Here is a 22260-nt window from a genome sequence, read left to right as displayed (position 1 = left end):
GCATCAATGTTCATGAGGGCTATTGGTCTGTAGTTCTCTTTCTTAGTTGTGTCTTTGTGTGGCTTGGGTATCAAGGTTATTGAAGCCTCATAAAAAGAGTTTGGTAATGACCCTTCTGCTTCTATTGTGTGGAATAATTTGAGGAGAATGGGTATTAGCTGTACTTTGAATTTCTGGTACAATTCTGCATTGAAGCCATCTGGCCCTGGGCCTTTTTTCGTTGGGAGACTTCTAATGCCTGCTTCAATTTCATTAGAGGTTATGGGTCTATTTAAGTTGCTTATCTGTTCTTGATTTAATTTTGGTAAGTGAAATCTGTCCAAATAATTGTCCATTTCCTTTAGATTTTCAAATTTTGAGGAATATAGGTTTTCAAAGTATGACCTGATGATTCTCTGAATTTCCTCTGTGCCTGTTGTTATGTCCCCCTTTTCATTCCTGATTTTATTAATCTGCATGTTCACTCTGTTTTGTTTGGTAAGTTTGGATAAAGGTTTGTCTCTCTTGTTGATTTTCTCGAAGAGCCAACTTATTGTTATATTGATTCTTTGTATTGTTCTCCCAGTTTCCATTTTATTGATTTCAGCCCTAAATTTGATTATTTCTTGGTGTCTGCTCCACCAGGGTGTATTGGCTTCTTTGTTTTCTAAAGCTTTCAGTTGTGCTGTTAATTCTCTAGTGTGATTATTCTCCTGTTTCTTCATGTGGGCATTTAGTGCTATGAACTTTCCTCTTAGCACTGCTTTCAGAGTATCCCATAGGTTTGGATATGTTGTGTCTGCATTCTCATTGAATTCTAGGAAATCTTTCATTTCTTTTTTTATTTCTTCCTGGACAGATGAATTGGGCAATTGGGTGTTACTTAATTTCCATGAGTTTGTAGGTTTTCTGTAGTTCATGTTGTTGTTGAATTCTAATTTTAAAGCATGGTGGTCTGATAAGACACAGGGGTTTATTTCAATGTTTTGTACCTGTTGAGGTTGCCAAGTATGTGGTCAATTTTAGAGAAGGTTCCATGTGTCTCTGAGAAGAAGGTAAATTGTTTTGTATTTGGGTGGAATGTTCTATAGATATCTGTTAAGTCCAATTGTGCCATAACTTCTATTAGTTATTTTGTTTCCTTTTTAAGTTTCTGTCTGGTGTTCCTGTCCAGTGGTGAGAGTGGGGTGTTCAAATCTCCCACTATAAGTGTGTGCAGTTTTATGTGTGAATTGAGTTTTAGTACTGTTTCTTTTACAAACGTGGATGCCTTTGTATTGGGGGCATAAAGGTTCAGAATTGAGACTTCATCCTGATGGATTTCTCCTGTGATGAGTAGGAATTGACCTTCTTCATCTCTTTTGACTGATTTTAAAGTCCAATTTATTGGATATTAGGATTGCTACTCCCACTTGTTTCTTGGGTCCATTTGATTGGAAGATTTTTCCCCAACCTTTAGTTCTTAGGTACCGTCTGTCTTTGAGGTTGAGGTGAGTTTCTTGTATGCAGCAGAAGGAAGGATTCTGTCTTCTTATCCATTCTGCTAATCTGTGTCTTTTTATAGGGCAGTTAAGACCATTAATGTTGATGGATATTAATGACCATTGATTATTTTTCATTCTTGTTTGTTTTTGATTTGGTGAAGATGGAGAGATTATGTCTGGAATTCTGTCCCTTTTTCCTTTTGGCTGTTGGAAAGTAGGGATTATCTATTGCCTATGTTCTGGGGGTTGTAGTTAACTTCCCTGGGTTGCAGTTTTCTTTCCAGTACTTTCTGTAGGGCTGGATTGGTGGATATGTATTGTTTGAATCTGGTTTTGTAGTGGAATATCTTGTTTCCTCTATCTATAATGATTGAAAAGTTTGCTGGTTATAGTAATCTGGGCTGGCATCCATATTCTCTTAGTGTAGGTAGAATATCTATCCAGGACCTTCTGGCTTTCAGAGTTTCCAAGGAAAATTCAGGTGTGATTCTATTAGGTTTGCCTTTATAGGTTACTTGATATTTTTCCTTTGCTGCTCTTAATATTTTCTCTTTGGATGATTGATATTTTGATTATTATGTGGCAAGGTGACCTTTTTATTTTGGTTCAGTCTATTTGGTGTTCTGTAGCTTTTTGTATATTCATTGGTATGTCTTTCTTTAGGTTAGGAAACTTTTCTTCTATGATTTTGTTGAATATCTTTTCTGTGTCTTTGAGTTGGATTTCTTCAACTTCTTTTATGCCTATTATTCTTAGGTTTGGTATTTTCACAGTGTCCCATATTTCCTGGATATTTTGTGATAGGGACTTTTTGGACTTAAGATTTTCTTTGGTTGATGAATCTATTTCCACTAGTGTGTCTTCAACTCCTGAGATTCTCTCTTCCATCTCTTGTATTCTGTTGTTATGCTTACACCTGTAGTTCCTAATTGTTTCCCAGCTTTTCTATTTCCAGAATTCCCTCAGATTGTGCTTTCTTTATTGTCTCTATTTCAGTTTTTAGGTTTTGAACTGTTTCCTTGAGAGATTTGTTGATATCTTGTATTTTTGGTTAGTTTTTTTCTTCCATTTCTTTAAGGAATTTTCTCATGTCCTCTTTGAGATCCTCTATCATTTTCATGAAGATGCTTTTAATGTCATTCTCTCCTAGTTCTTCTGCACTGTGATGTTCAGGTCTTACTGGTGTATGGTCCCTAGTCGCTGGTGGTGTCATATTGAGTTTTCTGTTGTTGGATGTGCTTTTACCTTGTCCTCTTCTCATCTTTTCTTCTGGTGTGTGTAGCAAGTGTTTCTTGACTCCTGGTGGGTGTGGGACCAAGGTTCTCTTCTGGTAGATGCAAACAGATCCAATACTCTGATGTCGGTCCTCTTCCTGTGGATGGAGGTGTCACTCTTACCCGGGTGTCAGCAGTGTTCCTGCATGCTGGGTCCCGCCGTGCTGGCATTGGAGGCAGAGCTGTCACCAGGCCTCAATGTGTTGGATCCCGCTGCCGAACTCTTTCTGGCATGCAGGTCGCCTGTGTCAGATGACTCCAAGCTGCAACGACCAACAGGAGCTGGAAACAGCCACTGGCCTACCTGGGCAGGCAGATGGATTTCAGGGCTGCCTCTGGGTGTTTGGTGATCAGATCCCACGGCCACTGAACTTGGTCCAGCAAGCAGGTCGCTTGTGTCAGATGACTGAACGGCGACAATGAAGAACCAGAACCGGAAACCTAGAATGAAAAATTTTAAGAAGTAAAACAAAAACCTCAGATGGAAGGCTCCCCAACACTCCAGTAATGGGAGAGAGATTTCAGGTGTTGAAAACAAGAAGAAATGATATTCTTTTCAGAAGTCTTTTTTCTGAGTAAATGAGTTCAAGGCTCTTCCTCACTATCTCTTCCATCTGGATTTTGGTTATCTGGATTTTGCTGAGGTCTTTAATCCATTTCAAATGTTGTGCAGGGTGGTAGCTATGGATCTTACTGCATTAAATCCATGCAACATTGAGTTTGACCATCACCATTTGTTAAAGAAGCTGTCCTCTTTATCCACTGTGTATTTCTAGTATCCTTATTTTTAAACAAAGCAAAAAAATGAGGAATCCATAGGTTCACAGTTTTATATCTGGGTCTTCAATTCGATCATTCATCCAAGTTTCTGTTTCCTTGCCATACCATGCTGTTTTTATTACTCTGGTTCTGTAGCTCACTTTAAGCCCTGGGATAGTGATACCTTAAGAAGTTATTACTTAGCTATCATGGTGTTATTGTGTTTCCATATGTAGTTGAAAATTGTCTTTTCAATATCTCGAGGAAGTATGCTGGAATTTTTATGGAGATTGCACTGAATCTGTAGATTGCTTTTGTTATGGGAGTGAATTATACTTTATTAATCCTACTGATACCCGAGCATGGGAGACATTTTCCAACATTAGCACATGCATCAAGAACATTAATTAAGAAACAGGATCATACAAACCTGAAAAGGACATCATCATTTAAAGTGGTAGCCTTCAAACTGGGAAAATATTTTTACTACTTACACTTCCAATAAAGGGCTAATAACACAAATGTATAAAGAGGTAAAAACAAAACAAAACTAAACTAAAAACCTTCATGTCAAGAAAACATATATCCAAATGAAACTCAGGTACATATTGAATCAGAGAATTCTCCTAAGGAGAAATTCAAATGGCTGAGGAATATTAAAAAGTATCGCGATCCTTAGCCATCACAGAAATGTAATCAAAACAACCTTGAGATGTCCTCTAACAACAGTCCAAATGGTTAAGATCAATAAAAAGTGCAGTCATTGCCAACAAGGGTATGTAATATGTTGAACATTCATAAATGCTGGTAGGAGTATAACCCTGTATAGCTTCTATGAAAATCAATGCGGCTATTCCTCAGCTAGTGGAAATTGATATATCTCAACATCCAGCTATATTACTCTTGGGCATACACCAAATGGTACTTCATCTTACAACAGAGATATTCGTTCAAACATGTTAATTGCAACATAGCCAGATATTAGAACCAACCTAGATGCCCATCAACAGAATAATGGATAAAGAAAATGGGATATACTGACACAATGGAATAGTAGTCATTTTAAAAAATGAAATCATTGTAATTTTAAAACATTTTGTATTTTCTCATCTTCCATCTCTTCTTCGGATCTACTTTCTGAGAAACTTCCTGTAAATTCCCAATGTTAGACACTCTTAAAATTTGCTATAGTATTTTCTAATCCCAAGAGATGCTTGTGTTTTTTAATTTAGGAATTAAGTATACTTTCCTTGTCTCTTAGAGGATATTGTGGTTTTCACATCTTCCCTTTCATTCTTATACTGTATTTCTTCAGAATTGACTTTAAAAACATTGTTTTGAGGCCAGGTGAGGTGATGCAATCCTTTAATCTCAGCACTCGGAAGGCTGGGGTGTGTGGATGTCTATGAGTTGGAGGCCACTGGGGTCTACATATCAACTTTCAAATCAGTTAAGACTACATATTGAGACCACCTGATGAATCACCCTGCCTTCATCTTAGGCTTGAAAGCTGTCTGATAGTAAAGATTGATCTGATAGACCAGCCTGTAATTGGACATTTTCTTCTGCCTGCTAGTTCCCAAATTACCACACAGAAACTTATATTAATAGTAAATGCTCAGTATATAGCTCAAGCTTATTACTAACTACCTTGTACATTGTAATTTAACCCATATTCCTTATTTATACTCTGCCACATTGTGGCACATTTATTAGCAGGGCATGTTCTTCTCCTGCTTCCTCTGCATCTGGCTGGTGACTGCAGACTCTGCCCTTCTCCTTCCCATCATCCTTGGTTTGGTTGACCCACCTATACTTCCTGCCTGGCTACTGACCAATCAGTGCTTTATTAAACCAATTTGAGTGATAAATCTTTACAGTGTACAAGAGTATTCCACAGCACCAGCCTGTCCACATCTTAACATTAGAATCCAACTTGTTACAAAGTCAAAAAAAGTACATTCCTGTTTTCTGTAAAACTCGGGTTTGACCATGCCTTGACTTATTTTCTGGAATTTGACACAAGCATACACTATACCCTAACTTTCACCCTGATAACATGTTCTGCCAAGCTTCTCCATAACCAAAATATCTCTGAAAATCTGACAACCTTTGAAAAATCTCCTAGTCTTGCAGGTTTGGGGACTACATAAACCTTCTCCTGTGTTCAATGCTATTTTCTCAAACTTCACTTTAGAGAAATAGCCCTCCCTGTCTGCCAAAAAGTAAAGTTTGCATAATTTGAACAAATAATTTGGGTAATGGCCTTTACTCTCATTCAGTGGAATTAACAAGACAAACTAGGTTCATTCCTGTTTATGATTAAAGTTCTTTTATCAAGGATATGGCTATGCCTCTCCTGTAACCTTCACACCAAATGGTTCTGTACTGCCTTCCTGTTCCAGGAAACCACAACTATGTCTTTGTTTCAAAAGTTGTATGACCACCTTGCAAACCTACTTTGTTTCAAAAGGTTATTATAACCTCCTGCTGTTATGACTACCTTATTATGACCATCTTCCTATGTTCTGTTTTATTTGTCTGAAAACCCCATTTGGAACTTCTTTACCCCAGAACCATAAAAAGGTCTTCTCTTCCCGACATCCAATGCTGCCCTCTTGAAACTTACTGTAGGGGCAGGCAGCCATTTCATGAATTAAAAAGGCTGGCCTTATATTTTTGATTGTGAGCCTAGCCATTAACAGCTGAGCCATCTCTCCAGCCCTAGGGTAGCTATCCTAGTATCTAACAAGATAATCTTCAAACTAAAATCAATCAAAAGAGATGAAGAAGGTCATTTCATATTCATCACAGGTAAATCCATCAGGAAGAAGTCTCGATTCTAAATATCTATGCCTCAAATACAAAGGCACCACATTCGTAAAAGAAATATTATTAAAACTCAAATCACAAATAAGGCCTCACACAGTTATAGTGGGAGACTTCAATACCCCACTCTCACCACTGGACAGGACCACCAGACAGAAACTTAACAAAGAGACAAAGGAACTAACAGAAGTTATGACCCAATTGGGATTAACAGACATTTATAGTACTTTCTATTCATACACAAAGAATGTACCTTCTTTTCAGCATCACATGGAAACTTCTCAAAAATCGACCAAATTCTGGGCAACCTAGCAAATCTCAACAGGTACAAAAACTTGGAATAATCCCATGTGTCTTATCAGACCACCATGCTTTAAAGTTAGAAATCAAAAACAAATCAACATGCAAAAAACCTACCAACTCATGGAAATTGAACAACATGCAATTACACCATTCCGGGGTCAAGGAAGAAACAAAGAAAGAAATTAAAGACTTCCTAGAATTCAATGAAAATGTTGACACAAGCTGCCCAAACTTATGGGACACTTTGAAAGCAGGACTGAGAGGAAAGTTGATAGCTCTAAGTGCTCACATGAAGAAACTAGAGAATAGCCACGCCAGAAATTTGACATCACAGCTGAAAGCTCTAGAAAAAAAATGGAAGCAAATTCACCCTGGAGTAGCAGATGCCAGGAAATAATCAAACTGAGGGCAGAAATCAATAAAGTTGAAACAAAGAAAACAATTCAAAGAATCAATATAACAGTTGGTTCTTTGAGAAAATCAACAAAATAGACAAACTGTTATTCAAATTAACCAAAAGGCAGAGAGAGATCATGCAAATTAACAAAATCAGAAATGAAGAGGGAGACATAACAACGGACACTGAAGAAATCCAGAGAATCTTCAGGTCATACTTTGAAAACCTGTACTTCACAAAATTGGAAAATTTAAAGGAAATAGACAATTTTCTGGACAGTTATCACTTTCCAAAATTGAATCAAGAACAGAAAGGCAACTTAAACAGACCTATAAACTCTAAGGAAATAGAAGCAGTCATCAAAAGTCTCCCAACCAAAAAAAGCCCAGGGCCAGATGGATTCACTGCAGAATTCTACCATAAATTCAAAGAAGTGCTAATACCAATACTCTTCAAATTGTTCCACAAAATAGAAGCAGAAGGGACATTACCAAACTCTTTTTAGAAGGCTACAATAACCTTGATACCCAAGCCACACAAAGACACAACTAAGAAAGAGAGCTACAGACCAATATCCCTCATGAAAGTTGATGCAAAAATTTTCAATAAAACCTAGCAAATAGAATACAAGATCATATCAGAGAAATCATCCACTATGATCAAGTAGGCTTCATCCCAGGAAAGCAAGGGTGGTACAACCTACGAAAATCTATCAATGAAATCCACCATATAAACAGACTAACAAAATAAATACATGATCATCTCACTAGATGCTGAAAAAGCCTTTGACAAAATCCAACATCCCTTCATGACAAAGGTGTTAGAGAAATCAGGAATAACAGGAACATACCCCAACATAATAAAAGCAATATACAGCCCGCCAACAGCCAACATCAAATTAAATGGAAAGAAACTCGATCAAATTCCTCTAAAATCGGGGACAAGACAAGGCTGTCTACTCTCTCCATACCTCTTCAATATTGTCCTTGAAATCCTAGCTAGAGCAATAAGACAACAAAAGGAGATCAAGGGAATACAAATCGGAAAGGAAGAAGTCTAACACTCACTATTTGCAGATGATATGATAGTCTACATGAGTGACCCGAAAACCTCTACCAGGGAACTCCTACAGCTGATAAACACCTTCAGCAAAGTGGGAGAATACAAGATTAACTCAAAAAATTCTGTAGCCCTAATATACACCAATTAAACATTGGTGGAGAAAGAAATCAGAGAAACATCACCCTTTACAATTGTCACAAACAACATAAAGTACCTTGGGTAACACTAACCAAAAATGTGAAAGACCTGTACCATAAGAATTTTGAGTCTCTAAAGCAAGAAATTAAAGAAGATACCAGAAAATGGAAAGATTTCCCATGCTCTTGGATAGGTAGGATCTACATAGTAAAAACGGCAATCTTGCCAAAAGCAATCTACAGATTCAATGCAATCCCCATCAAAATCCCAACCCAATTCTCACTGATATTGAAAGAACAATTCTCAACTTTATATGGAGAAACAAAAGACCCAGGATAGCTAAAACAAAACTGTACAATAGAGGAACTTCTGGAGGCACTACCATCCATAACTTTAAGCTCTATTACAGAGCTATAGTCCTGAAAACAGCTTGATATTGGCACAAAAATAGACTGGTACACAAATGGAATAGAATTGAAAACCGTGGTATTACCCCACACACCTATGAACACCTGATTTTTGACAAACAATCCAAATTTATACGATGGAACAAAGAGAGCATCTTCAACAAATGGTGCTGGCAAACTGGTTGCAGGCATGTTGAAGACTGCAGTTAGACCCAAGCCTATCGACTTGCACAAAACTTAAGTCAAAATGGATCAAAGGTCTCAATATAAATCCAGCTAACTGAAACTATTAGAAGACAAAGTGGGAAATACCCTTGAATTAATCAGTACAGGATACTGCTTCCTGAACATTACACCAGTAGCACAGACACTGAGGTCAACAATTGATAAATGGGACCTCCTGAAACTGAGAAACTTCTGTAAGGCAAAGGAGACAGTCAGCAAGAAAAAACGGCAGCCCACAGACTGGGAAAGATATTCACCAACCCCATATTTGACAAAAGGCTGATTTCCAAAACATACAAAGAACTCAAGAAGCTAGTCCCCCAAACACCAAACAATCCAATTAAAAATTGGGGTACAGAACTAAATAGACAATTCTCAATAGAGGATTCTAAAATGGCTGAAAGACACATGAGAAAGTGTTCAACATCCTTAGTCATCAGGGAATTGCAAATCAAAACAACTCAGAGATACCATCTTACTCGAGTCAGAATAGCTAAAATCAAAAATACCAATGACAGTTTATGCTGGAGAGGATGCAGAGAAAGAGGAACATTCCTCCATTGCTGGTGGGAGAGTCAACTTGTACAGCCACTGTGGAAATCAGTATGGCGACTCCTCAAGAAAATGGGAATGTGTCTACCACAAGATCCAGCAATTCCACTCCTAAGCATATACCCAAAAGAAGCACATTCATATAAAATTGGATTTCATCTTTAGTAAGTAGTAAAGTTACATACTTGCCAAAAAAAATAAGTACCACACTAGAAGACAAAGGTCACACAATTTAAATTTTATGTATAACCAGAAATGATGAACTTATGGGAACAGAGAGCAGAACTGTGGCTATCAGGCTTCAATGTGGGTCTTTTAACAATGGGGAAACGATTGGTTTAAGGATATAAAACTGCAGTTGGACAAGAGTCATGGACTCTGTGAAGTCTTGAGGTCTACTGAGAGCATGATAAATATGGTTGATAACAATATGCTATATTTTAAAAATTGTGAGATAGTATACTTTAAGTGTTTTCAAAACAAAAATGATGAGTATGTGAGATATAACATATTAATTGGTTTAATATAGACATGCCATTGTGAACATACTGTATTCTGTATCATAATTGTGCATGACTTTATTTATGAGCTAAATAAATGTATGAAAAAGGCTTGCTTTAAAAATAAATAATGAAATCATGAAACTTTCCGGTAAATCGATATTCACAGGTAAACTAGGGAAAATCATTCTGAGAGAAGTAACCAAGACTCAAAAGGAAAATACAGTATGTATTTGCATATGTGTGAATATTAGTTGTGAAGCTAATGATCAGAAAGTTAAAATATATAAAACAACAGAGGATACATACCTACATAGTGAAGGCCTGGGAATGGGGCAGATAAATCTCTTAAGAAAAAGAAAATAGGTAGTTATGAATCCATATATGCTAGAATGAGAGTCAAGTAAGGGTATGGAAAGAAGATAACAATGAAGAAGGTAATAGGAGTGGGCATAGCTAAATTTAAGGGCATGTAAGTGCTACTATGGAAAGTTAATACAGAAGAAACTTCCTATTTTATGCATATATGACATCAAACTAAATTCAAGGCCCTGTTCCTGAAGAAACACACAAACAACTCATTGAACATAGAGAAATCTAGCTGGTGTGTACGTAGAACCTTCACCTATACATGTGTTAGCAACTTTCATACAGGAATGTATTCTGCATGCTACCAAAGGAGAAATGTAAGCACCAATCCAGCTACAAAACCTTAAAATTGTACTGGTGTCCTACCTTCAAAAGTTAAGCTAGTGAAATGGCTGTGGCTGTAACCAAGCAGTAAAGTCTACATAAGGCCTTCTACACAAGATGGAACCGATACCTGACACTGTTTTCATGACCAAGAATGTGAAACTAAATAGCTTAGGGGAAAAAGCAGAAAAAAAAGCAAATACTACTGTTCTACCAAAAGAATGCAGCAAGAAAAGAACCACTAATGGCATTCTGCTATATTTATAGACCATGACTTTGGTTAGCTTTCATCATTTGTTCTTCCTGCAACAGATGGGAACAAATACAGAGACAAGTAACAATATGCAGACAGTGAGAGACCTCAGAATTCTCAGCCTTGAATGTAATATCTCCATCAAATTTCCCCTCCAGGCTCAGGTTAATTGATCCAGAACAGATTCAGAGTCAGAGGGAATGAAGAACAAAGATCAAAGCCCTCTAAATCCATAGACTTACACATATAGGAATCACAGAAACTGAGACAGGAAGCACAAGGCTTGCAAGGTTCTGTCCGAATGGTGTCTTAGAGCTGAAATGAGAAGTGGACACCTATCCTCATGGCTACCACTAATGACTGTGTGAGGCTGCACATCAGGGTTCTGTGAAATGGCTAGTCAAAGAACAGATTGCAGTGATAAAAGAGGGATAATTTAAAGAAATACTTCAAGATATATGCAGAGCAGACAATACTAACAAACATTGTTCAATTGAAAAGGTCTTTGTGTATAATTTAAGGAATCCAATAACCAAAACTTTGGAAGGGTATACATGAGCGATGTCTGTTTATTTATTTGCTAGGGTATAATTACATGATTTCTCCTTTCCTTTCATCCCACAAAGCCTGAATATACAACACCTGCTCTTTTGAAAATTCAGGGAGTTATTTTTCATAAATTCTTGTTGCCTATGTAACATATATACATATGATTTGATTTGTCTTATACTCTATCATAATTATCAATAGTATAAAATGAAATGATATCAAGAGTATTCTGATAACTAGCATTATAGGAAAGAGGAAGAAGTGTAGAGAGGAAGAAGTGTAGAGATAAAGTATTGTGATTATTATTTGTTATAAAATGTAGTGGAGGAGGGGCTGTAGCAGAGAGCACTAACAATAGAACACTGTTAACTGATTGGAAACATTCATACTGTGCTTGGATGAGGTGGGAAATGATGGTTTGTATTTGTTTAAGATGTCCGTACTCCTTTCTACATCTAACTAATTATTGCTGTAAGGAGGAGAGAGCAGACCAGGGAGTCAGAATAGACACAAGATTAGTGTGCTTCTAAATGGGCGACACTGGAAACTGACATCAACACATCATTCTCAAGTGAAAGAATTGGATGAAATATTGGAAGTGTTGCTTTGTGAGTTCCAGCTATGGCCTTTTCTCCCCTGTTCACATTTCCTCCATGTGTCTTCCAAAACAGCAATCCAAAACAAACAAGCTGTGGTGATGACCTGCACCTCTGTCTCAGGCTATAGTGCTCTCCAAAGTCACTTTGGACCATGATGAAATCATAGAGGTGGGGAAGAAGGAAGGATGTAAACATGTTTTCCACCACCATAGAGGATGCAGGTGCACAGTCCCAGGACTATGGGATCCCCAGAGCACATGTATAAGAGCTAAATAGAAGCAAGGAAAGTCAGCACATTCAGGGTCACTCTGGTTACAGTTAGAGGAGAATCTCAGCACTCTTATTGTGTTGTCTGGACTTTGCTTCTGTCTATGCCTTTGTCGGGCATGAAAACCATGGGTTATGCATGCAGCCTGAAGGCCTGATGCAACATCAGGAATAAGCTGTAGCTACTGTTTTCTCTGACACTGTTGAGGTCTGAACCTGTACTATGACCTTAGCCAATAATATCCTTAGCTAAGCATTGTTGCAGGGTGCAGGGCATTGTCTCTGTGTATTTCAGACCCTGCCATGTCCCTTCTTTTTCTTAGTCTCTTCCTACTCCAGAAATATTTCTTTACAATAGGGGAAATGATCGATGAGAAGTGTTCCAATAACTGGAATCCCACCACCTACATGAATGCTGACATAATCCTAGGTGCATTTATCCCCATTTACGTCACCCAAGATTTACAAGACAAATTCGAGATACCTTTTACGAAAAAACCGAATCTTTTTGACATCATGATGTAAGTACTTGTGTGACTGTGCTGAGAGTGTTCTGGCTACTTGACAGTGCAAGTTCATCTGTGCACATGTAATTCCTTTGAAAATAATGAATTGTATACACGGACATGTGAAAGTCATTGCAAACTTTCCTCCTTCTTTATGTATCTACAGACATTTGTTTTCCTCTTCTTTACTTTTCTAGTCAAGTAGATAGAGAAATGCCAACTGTTGTGTCTGTCCATTTTATGAGTCCACGGTCAGGCTTCAACTTATTTTCACCTTTTGACTCTAATGTGCCACGGAGAGCTTCCACCCTTTTCACTAAGGAATCTCAATGTCTTGTGTTTGAACGTCTGTTTCCTTCTACAAACATAGGGAGTTTCTGCTAAATCCCCATGTCTTTAGTATGTATGTTAGTACCTCCTATCCCATGTGTTCTTGCATTGATCTATTTAAAAGATCTCAGAGTTTGGATGCCATGGACATGTTTATTACTTATTTCATTTTTATTGATATTTTAAAGCAGTGTTCTGAAAATCGCATCCATCATGCCTGATATTCTGTCTTCACATCAGTCAGTTGTGCTGGGTTCACTTTCCACTGTATTTTATTGGCAGTTTTGTGGTTTCCATTTACAACAATTTTACTTGTTCTTCCCCTTCCCAAGCATCTCAATTTCTCTTTAGGATTTAAGTTTCTTGGTAATGACTCTTTGACATATATGGCTCCTTTATTTATCCCTCAGCCATTGTTTTCCTCTACAGCATTGCAGTTTTTCCTCAATGCCTAGTTGAATTCTCTTGTTTGTTTCTATCTGCTTTTAGGTCATTTATCTTTATTTTTGAATTACTCATCTAACATTGGATCTCTTTGAGAATATTAGAGTTCATTTGTTATTTAGTTATAATATTGTGAATGAGTTGCTGTTTTATATTTGCTGTTGTTTGTTTCTATTGTTGCTATCATCTGTGCCATTGTTCATTTGAACATCTATTCTAGATTAGGGAGATCTTCTACTGATAAGAGTCTTCTTGAAGGTTCAACACATTCACTGCTGTGTGAGATCAGGAAACAGACTTCCAGGCATTTAACCAGTATCTATAGTTGTAGACTTATACTCTATAGCCATTGTAAAAACTTGGGGCCCCAAAGGATGATACAAACATAAACAATTTTTCCCTTCTCTCTCTGTCCAGAATATAAAAAAAGGAAAGGAAACTAAATATTTTGCCCTTTGACAATGAAAATAATAGGCAGTATTTTACCAAGGCTAGATCAATAGCATATCAGAAAGCAACTGATTAATAAGATAAAAATCTGTACATTTGAAATTTTAAGTCTCATTTCACATAACTTAAATAAATTAAGCAGACCTTTGCAGTTTGCATTAACCGACTTTAAGTCACTTCCCTAGACCCTCAAAGGTCTTGTCCTTTTTAAACCTTTTTTAAATCCAATCTTTTACCAGGAGACATAGATGGTTGCTTGATGGGATCAAAGATTCAAAAGGTGATTGTTTCCATTTGATTTTCATTTAAATCATTTTTTTGAGATTATGGTTTTCAGTGTAAAGCCTGCCCGCAATTAACCCTGTCTGTATGTCTGCCTTCCTCAGCAATGATCTATTAGCTTAGAAAAAACAAGACCTAATTTTCACACATGATATGGACAGACCATGCAGCTGATCCTTGTTGGAAGGATCTGATTAGATCTGACTGCTGCTGATAAACTTATACTGGTACAAATTGCTAGCAACACTATCAAAGATCTGAGGAGGATAAATCCCACTAGGAAACAGAAACCAAATTGCTTCTATATCAGTTTAAATTACCAAGAGTTCCCTGAAACCTGGGAAACCAGTCTGGGATCCTGTATGGTGATCTGGATGTCTTTGTTCAGAGCACAAGTTGTCAGTTTTTGGATGTGACATAAGACACCATTAGACTTTGACTGCCACACAGGGTAGCATCAGCCATCAACCATTGAACTCTTGAGATCTGAGCCATATTTCTGTAGAAGAGGAACTTGAGAAACTGACCTACCTTACCCAGGCATAGTAGGGCATTCAACCTAACAGTGTCCAAAGTTTTGGCAGGAAGCTAGTATTGGGTGAAGCAGTAATCATCAAGACCACAGTTGATGTAAGATTCATGTGGAGTCTGTTTCTCCCATCTTATTTGTGGATGGCCTCAGCTGCTGATTCCAGAAGCTTGTAGTTTTGTTTAGCAGGGGAAGCATTTTTATTAAGTTCCTTAAGTTCCACAGTCAGCAGATCTCTTTGAGGGGCTTGAGGGATATTGTTTAATTCATTAACTATACCTTATGTGTAAAAAACAAATATACTTATTTTCAGTGACTTGCTTCACACATTTCTTTGATGATGATGATGATGATATATATATATATATATATATATATATATATATCATTATGCCTAAATTTTGTCTCATTGTAAATGAATTACATTTGTACTCACCATGACTGAAAATATAATTCTGACTACAATAAAGAATCGGATCATTGATAAAGTTACTGAACATTAACTTACATGTCTTAATTATTTTCTACTGTTTACAAGTTGGTAGTTTTTATAAGATTAGAATTTTACAAAGGTATCCATGTTTACTTTGAGCCTTACAACTTTGAATTAAAGATCATTTAGCATCAAAATAAAGTCATAAATTAAAAATACAGTCCATAATGAGTCTGGGAACATTAATTTTGTAATCATTAATAGTGCATTTTATAGAATATCAGTTTCTTATATAACTTAGTTCATTCAAATACATCAAGATTAACATAGTTAGCAAAGACAAAGAAGGTATATGTCTGTCTTCATGTCAGTTTGTGGTAGCCTGGATGGACTTTAGGAATTTATATATTTGTTTAACAAACATACCTTAATGATTAAACACACATTGTTCTTTATCTATATTTTCTAGATGCCTAGGGTTGAACACAGCAGTGACATAACTAATCACACATGTATCTCTAAATCAGTCTCTGTTATCATGAATAGACTCGTAGCCCCTTAGGAATTATAAAACTTTATCAAACATTTGCTATAGTAAGTCTTTTATTCCAGAAATAAGAATCTAATCCAAGTAACATGTACAGTATGCTGTTTCAAATATATTTTTCTAAATAAGAGTTGACTCCAAGTACACATAATCAGGTTGTACGTTAGTTAACTTTGTCAAGTTTTTTTGTTAAAAATTTCAACCTGACAGTTTGTACTAGATTTCACCAATTTTTAAATCACATCCAATGAATTTACAAATCCAGAGCTACAGAAACTGTAGGAAATAGTCTTAAAATTTTAACATAATTTTTATAATTTATTAAAGTTTGAGTGCCATAAGAAAGGGAGTAGATTAGCACCTGGGATTCCTACTGGGGAAATATTGCTTTTTATATTTTTTAAACCACACAGTGTTCCTTCCTGAGCTATTGGTTTTGCTTTCCTTCTCACTGTCTTAGAGATTCAGGTGGCCAGCTACACACAGAACAGATTCAAAAGAAACTTTTAAACAGCATGCTCAGGTATTTAGAGTCAGGGCTAAAATCCAACCCCAGAAGCACCTTATTTATAGAGTACAACAGAATAACACAGTTTTAATACTACCCACACTGCAAAGATATTTGAATCTTGGTAAAAACTACAGCCAGTGATCAGACGAAGGGAATAGAGCATGCAGAAAACAAAGAAGGTTCCAATAGAACAGGAGTAGGTATCAAAGAAAAATGGAGATATAAGAGATTTTTTGAGAGTGGAGAACAGAAAGAGTTTAAAAATAAGTGACTTTGGGATTATGTGCTTGTGATATAGCTGAAATCATCACAATCTATGGGCAATTGATAATCCAGTGTCCATCTTTAGCCACTGAGCTGTCCTGGGGCCAAGCCATTTGCAATAAGACAATTAGTTTCAATTGAATCTCTAAGTCAGAGGAAAGAAAAAAGATTGAAGAAGGCACATGAAGACTATGAAGAGCAAGCTCCCGGAGTAATCAAAGAACATGTTGGAAGAGACAGCAAGGATGAGAGAGAAATTGGTAGATACCTGGTATCCCCAAGAAGACAGAGAGATATGTCAGAGGAAATGTCCCAAATCACAAAGAGCATGAACCCTTTTCATGTGATGGGTGCCCAGTAGGGTGAGGGAAGCTGCTTGGTGCATGGGCCACAAATACTGTAGATAATACATTCGCACGTCAACACTGAGTGGCTTAAAGACTGTATCTCAAATATTCTCAACTGTTCCAAAACCAGAGAAGTTGAGATAACAGGAAATAGAGGTCCCAATGTGTAATAAGCAAACATTGAATTAACTATTGATAAAGCAAACAACCCACTTTAAAACACATGTAACTAAACTGAGAATTCGGAAAAGATAACATAAAAATGGCTGAGAAAGATTATAAAGATGTTCAATCTCCTTAGTAATCAGTGAAATACAACTTAAAACTTCCCTGCGATATCATCGTATACAAGAACATAAACTCCAACAAATGCTGGAATATATGTGAGTCAAGGGGATCACAAACTGCTGTAAGCCCTATGGAAATTAGTGTGGAGATGCACTAAATTTCTGGAATGATAGCAATACTATCCTCTATGACTATTAATCTTAGGCATATACCTAACAAACTGCATATCCTACCATAGAAATTTCGTGATTATTCATGTTCAGTGTTGGTTTATTCACAATAGTCAGAAATGGTAACAGCCTAGATGTCTATCCAGTAATGGATGATATTGAACCTGTGGAACATGTTCAAATTTAATTTTATTCAGCTGAAAACACAAATAGAATTATGAAATTTACATGCAATGGATGAAGCTGGGATTATCATTCTGAATGAGGTAACCCAGACACAGTAAGAAAAAGCCAAAATCTTTCTGTCATGTGCAGATGCTAGATTTGAATTTTCTGGTATCTCTACTTAACTAGAGTACCCATATAAATCATTAAACTATTAACATGTAATGGATAGGGGATGTCACTAGCAGGAGAATAGAACCCATGTGGTGTGAAGAGAAGAATGGAAATGCTGAAGCAAACAGAGTTAAGTAGCAAGTGATGGGTGAGCAGAGGAGGGAGTATGTGAAGGAAATACCTAACTTTAGACCTTGGACAAAACGTAATGGAAATGCATTGCTAAAGATGCTTCCTAAATACATACATTTATAAAGCACTTAAATGTGGTTATTTTACAGTTGGGGGATAATGCCTCTCCAAAATATCATGTCTCATTGAGCAAAAATCTCAGTTCTAGGTACAAGTTACTTGTTTTAAGTTGTTTTTAATGCTCTTGATATAAACTCAAATGTTAATTCAAGGGTTTTTCACACTTTGTCTTCTAATAGGTTCAGTGTGGCTGGATTTATGTTGAGGTCTTTGATCCTTTAGGTCTTAAGTTTTGTGCATGGCGATAGACATGGATCTATCTGCAATCTTCTACATTCCTGCATCCAGTTATACCAGCACCATTTCTTCTTTATTCCATCGTATAAATTTAGCTTCTTTGTCAGAAATTCAGTGTTCCCTAGGTGTGTGGGTTAATATCAGGGTTTTCAGCTCTACTCCCAGACTGATAGCTGGGATACCAGCATGGGACAGATCCAGACCCCAGGAACGTGGGTTTCTGTGAGACCTTTCAAGTCTATGGGACCTCCTGTACTACTAGTTCATAGGTGTGGACTTTGGGAGCCCATTCCACATAGAGGGATACTCCCTGAGCCAAGACACACGGGGTGGGCCTAGACCATATCCCAAAGGATATGATAGACTCTGATGACTCCCTATCAAAGGCCTCAACCACCCTGGGGAGCAAAAATGGTATGTGATAGGTAGGGTTTTAGTTAAGGGGAGGTGGGAGGGGAGGAGGGGAGGTAGAAGGAACTGGGATTGACACAAAAAAACAATCTTGTTTCTAATTCAAATAAAGAATTCTGCAAAAAATTCAAATGTTACAATCTATTTCCAGTGGTTTGGTTATCCTCCAAAATTCAATGGTAGGACCTGTTGGATGAGAACATCACATACTTGAGCCATAGGACATGTAGAATTCAGATGGATCCTACATGGAAACTGTATTCCTACCTGCTGGCATCCAAAGTGGATGAAAGGTTAAGGTGCAGATTTGATGAAACTGTATTTTAGGCATATAAGACATTAGAAAATAGTGAAAATATACGTACACTGCTAGATGTAGTGAATTAAATTTAAATCAGAAAGAAATATCCCTATCCTCAGTAATTGCAGACTTCCAGCTGGACATTTAAAAGCTAATTCTATAATTTCCTCTTTCTTTTCCTACCTCCAACAATATCCTGTCCCCCCAGCCTTGCTCCTTCCCAAATTCATTAGTTTATAATTATTGTTATGAAGAAATATTCATACACATATATATAAACAAAGGTACAAATATAACCCACTAAACCCACAATTGTTTAGTGTTCAGTATTGCTTGGTGTCATTGGAAAAATCTCAGCCCCAGCTCAAATTGAAAAAGAGAGAATTTATTCTGGAACCAAATTTGAGTGATCATGGCCAATGAACACAGACTTAGGTGATCCAAGATTCAATGTTCCCTTGGGGATGTAATTTCATGATGATCTCATAGTAAAATATAAAGAAAGCTGTAACTCAAATAAATTGGTAGAAACATCAGAGAAGAGGTCCCTGGCAAAATAGGAAAAGCCCAAGATAACATCTGATATTATTCCTAGCTTTTAGGTTGTTGGAAGCCAGTGCTCTGATAAGTTACTAGATTTGGTTATAAGAGACTACCTCACTTGCAGTGCTGTCCAAGAAATAGCTTTTCAGGCTTCTACAGTCAGCCTAGAATAAGGTAATGAATTTCTAGATCTGCAACCATCCAATCTTTACACACCACTGAGTTTTAAAGAGCCAGTCTCCACAAATGACTATTTCCAGGAGTTCTCATGTATGCATTTATAAAGAGGTACACTTTTATTCATATGCATTCATTTATACACATACGTAAAATTATATAGATGAATGTAATTATATACATGAATGTATTTATATGCATGTTTACATTTATATATGTATATATACACCTCTATGCATATAATTCATACGTAAAATTATGTATATATGCATTCATATGCATGTATATATATATGTAAGCATTTGTATTCATGTGTGCATTTATAGCCATATATAAATTCATAGACATGTTTACATGCATACACATATTTTATACACATATATGAATTTATGCAATGTACATATTGCTACACATCTATGTATTTATATACATACATGCATTGATACATATGTACACATATAAACACTATATACATGTCCACTTATATTGTTGAACAATTGGTATTGGATAATCCCAAGGGAAGACTAATTCTCCCTCCCTGAATGGTTGCTAATTGCCAGTGTTTGAACAACAGATGCTCTCTTAATGTGTCATCTAGCCATAGACCTCATGAAACACAGTGTAACCAAAGGCATTTCTTCCTGCTGCCCACAGGTCTCTAGGTAGAATCTCTGCTTCAACAGAACACAGTGGACTTGAGGCCCATGAGTTCTCTTATTGTCTATAGTGGGGTTAGCCAGGCTCTCATCTACTCCAGGTTTTGAAAGTACCTCCTGCTGACCCCTCCCCAACCAAAAAATGCCATGTTGAGAAAGTTGAGCCCATGCACTTTCTTCCAAAGTTTCCTTTCCTCTCATTTTTAGCACTCTTTTACTGCCTCATGGATTCAGGAGACTCTCCTCTTTATGTGTTCTGTTTTTACTTACTTTGATTCTTTCACTGTATTACACAGGAAACTCTGCTCACTCATTTAAACTGTAATCTTGAAATAAAAGATCTTCTTTTTGTTTACTATTTTTTAAATTTTATTAAAGATTTTTTTAAATTTTATATCTTTAATTACTTTGCCAATATGTCTCTGTGCCTGGTACCTGCAGAGGCCAAAGGAGGATGTGTGTTCCCCCTAAACTGTGCTGCACACTATAGTAACACAAAGAGAGGCTGCTGTGACCTGAATCAGAATATGACACAAGAGCTGCAAGTAGGCTTAACTTCTCAGTCATTTCTCAAGTCACAGAAACACTTTTCAAAATGGTTTATTTATTTTATGTCATGTGTTTGAGTGCTTACCTTCCTCTATAAGTGTGTTGGCCACATTTGTACCTGGTGCCCACATACTTTAGAAGAGGATTTTTTGCCTAAACCTACAAAGGGTTCTGAGTCTCCAAGTACGCACTGGGAATTGATCCCATAGATTTTTACAAAAGGAATCAGAGTCCCTAGCTGCTTAGCCATCTGTCCATCTCACATAGATAAACATTAACACTCGGTGATAGGAAATTAATTAATTGTATTAGACAATTAAATTTGAGTATATACGAACACCTGATTTTGACAAAGATTCCAAATATATACGCTGGAACAAAGAGAACATCTTCAACAAATGGTGCTGGCATAACTGGATGCAAACATGTAGAAGACTAGAGGTAGACCCAAGCCATTCACTCTGTACAAACTTAAGTCAAAGTGGATCATAGATCGACACATAAACCTAGCCACGCTGAATCTATTAGAAGAAAAAGTATGAAATACCTTGAATTAATTGTTACAGGACACTTGAATTAATTGGTACAGGACACTTCTTGGACATTACACCTGTAGCACAGACACTGAGGTCAACAATTAATAAACGGGACCTCCTGAAACTGAGAAGCTTCTGTAAGGCAAAGGACATAGTCAGCAAAACAACATGGCAGCTCTCAGACTGGGAAAAGATATTCAGCAACCCCACATCTGAAAGAGGGCCGATATCCAAAATATACAAAGAACTCAAGAAGCTAGAAGCTAGGGTCCAACACTCCAAATAATCCAATTAAAAATTGGGGTACAGAAATATACAATTCTCAATAGAGGAATCTAAAATGGCTGAAAAACACATAAGAAAGTGTTCAACATCCTTAGCCATTAGGGAAATGCAAATCAAATAAACTCTGAGATGCCATCTTACTCCTGTCAGAATGGCTAAAATAAAAATACCAATGACAGTTTATTTTGGAGAGGATGTAGAGAAAGGAGGACACTTCTCCACTGGTGGTGGGTTGTCAACTTGTACAGCCACTTTGGAAATCAGTATGTCATCTCCTCAAGAAAATGGGAATCAGTCTACCATAAGATCCAGCAATTCCACTCCTAGGCATATACACAAAAGAAGCACATTCATACAACAAGGATATCTGTTCAACGATGTTCATAGCAACACTATTTGTAATACCCAGAAACTGGAAGCAGCCTAGACGCCCCTCAACTGAAAAATGGTTAGAGAATATGTGGTGCATTTACACAATGGAGTACTACTCAGCAGTAAGAAGTGATGGAATCCTGAACTTGGCAGGAAAATGGATGGAACTCTAAGAAACCATTCTGAGCGAGGTAACCCAGTCACAAAAAGACAAACATGATATGTGTTCAC

At 36.9% G+C, this 22260-nt stretch overlaps 1 protein-coding gene across 1 annotated transcript in view; it reads left to right on the top strand.

Moving 5' to 3' along the window:
* The first annotated feature begins 12633 nt into the window (after positions 1–12633).
* Positions 12634–22260, top strand: part of LOC100773387 (vomeronasal type-2 receptor 116-like) — a 44526-nt gene continuing 34899 nt past the window's right edge. The window contains exon 1 of the mRNA XM_035444157.1: positions 12634–12791. Coding sequence (XP_035300048.1) covers positions 12634–12791 — 158 coding nt within the window. The remainder of the gene's footprint in view (positions 12792–22260) is intronic.

Source organism: Cricetulus griseus, chromosome 4 (genome assembly GCF_003668045.3).
Source record: "Cricetulus griseus strain 17A/GY chromosome 4, alternate assembly CriGri-PICRH-1.0, whole genome shotgun sequence".
NCBI classification, from domain to species: domain Eukaryota; kingdom Metazoa; phylum Chordata; class Mammalia; order Rodentia; family Cricetidae; genus Cricetulus; species Cricetulus griseus.
The sequence above is the reverse complement of the archived record's forward strand: the minus strand, read 5'-3'. Positions and strand labels throughout refer to the sequence as shown.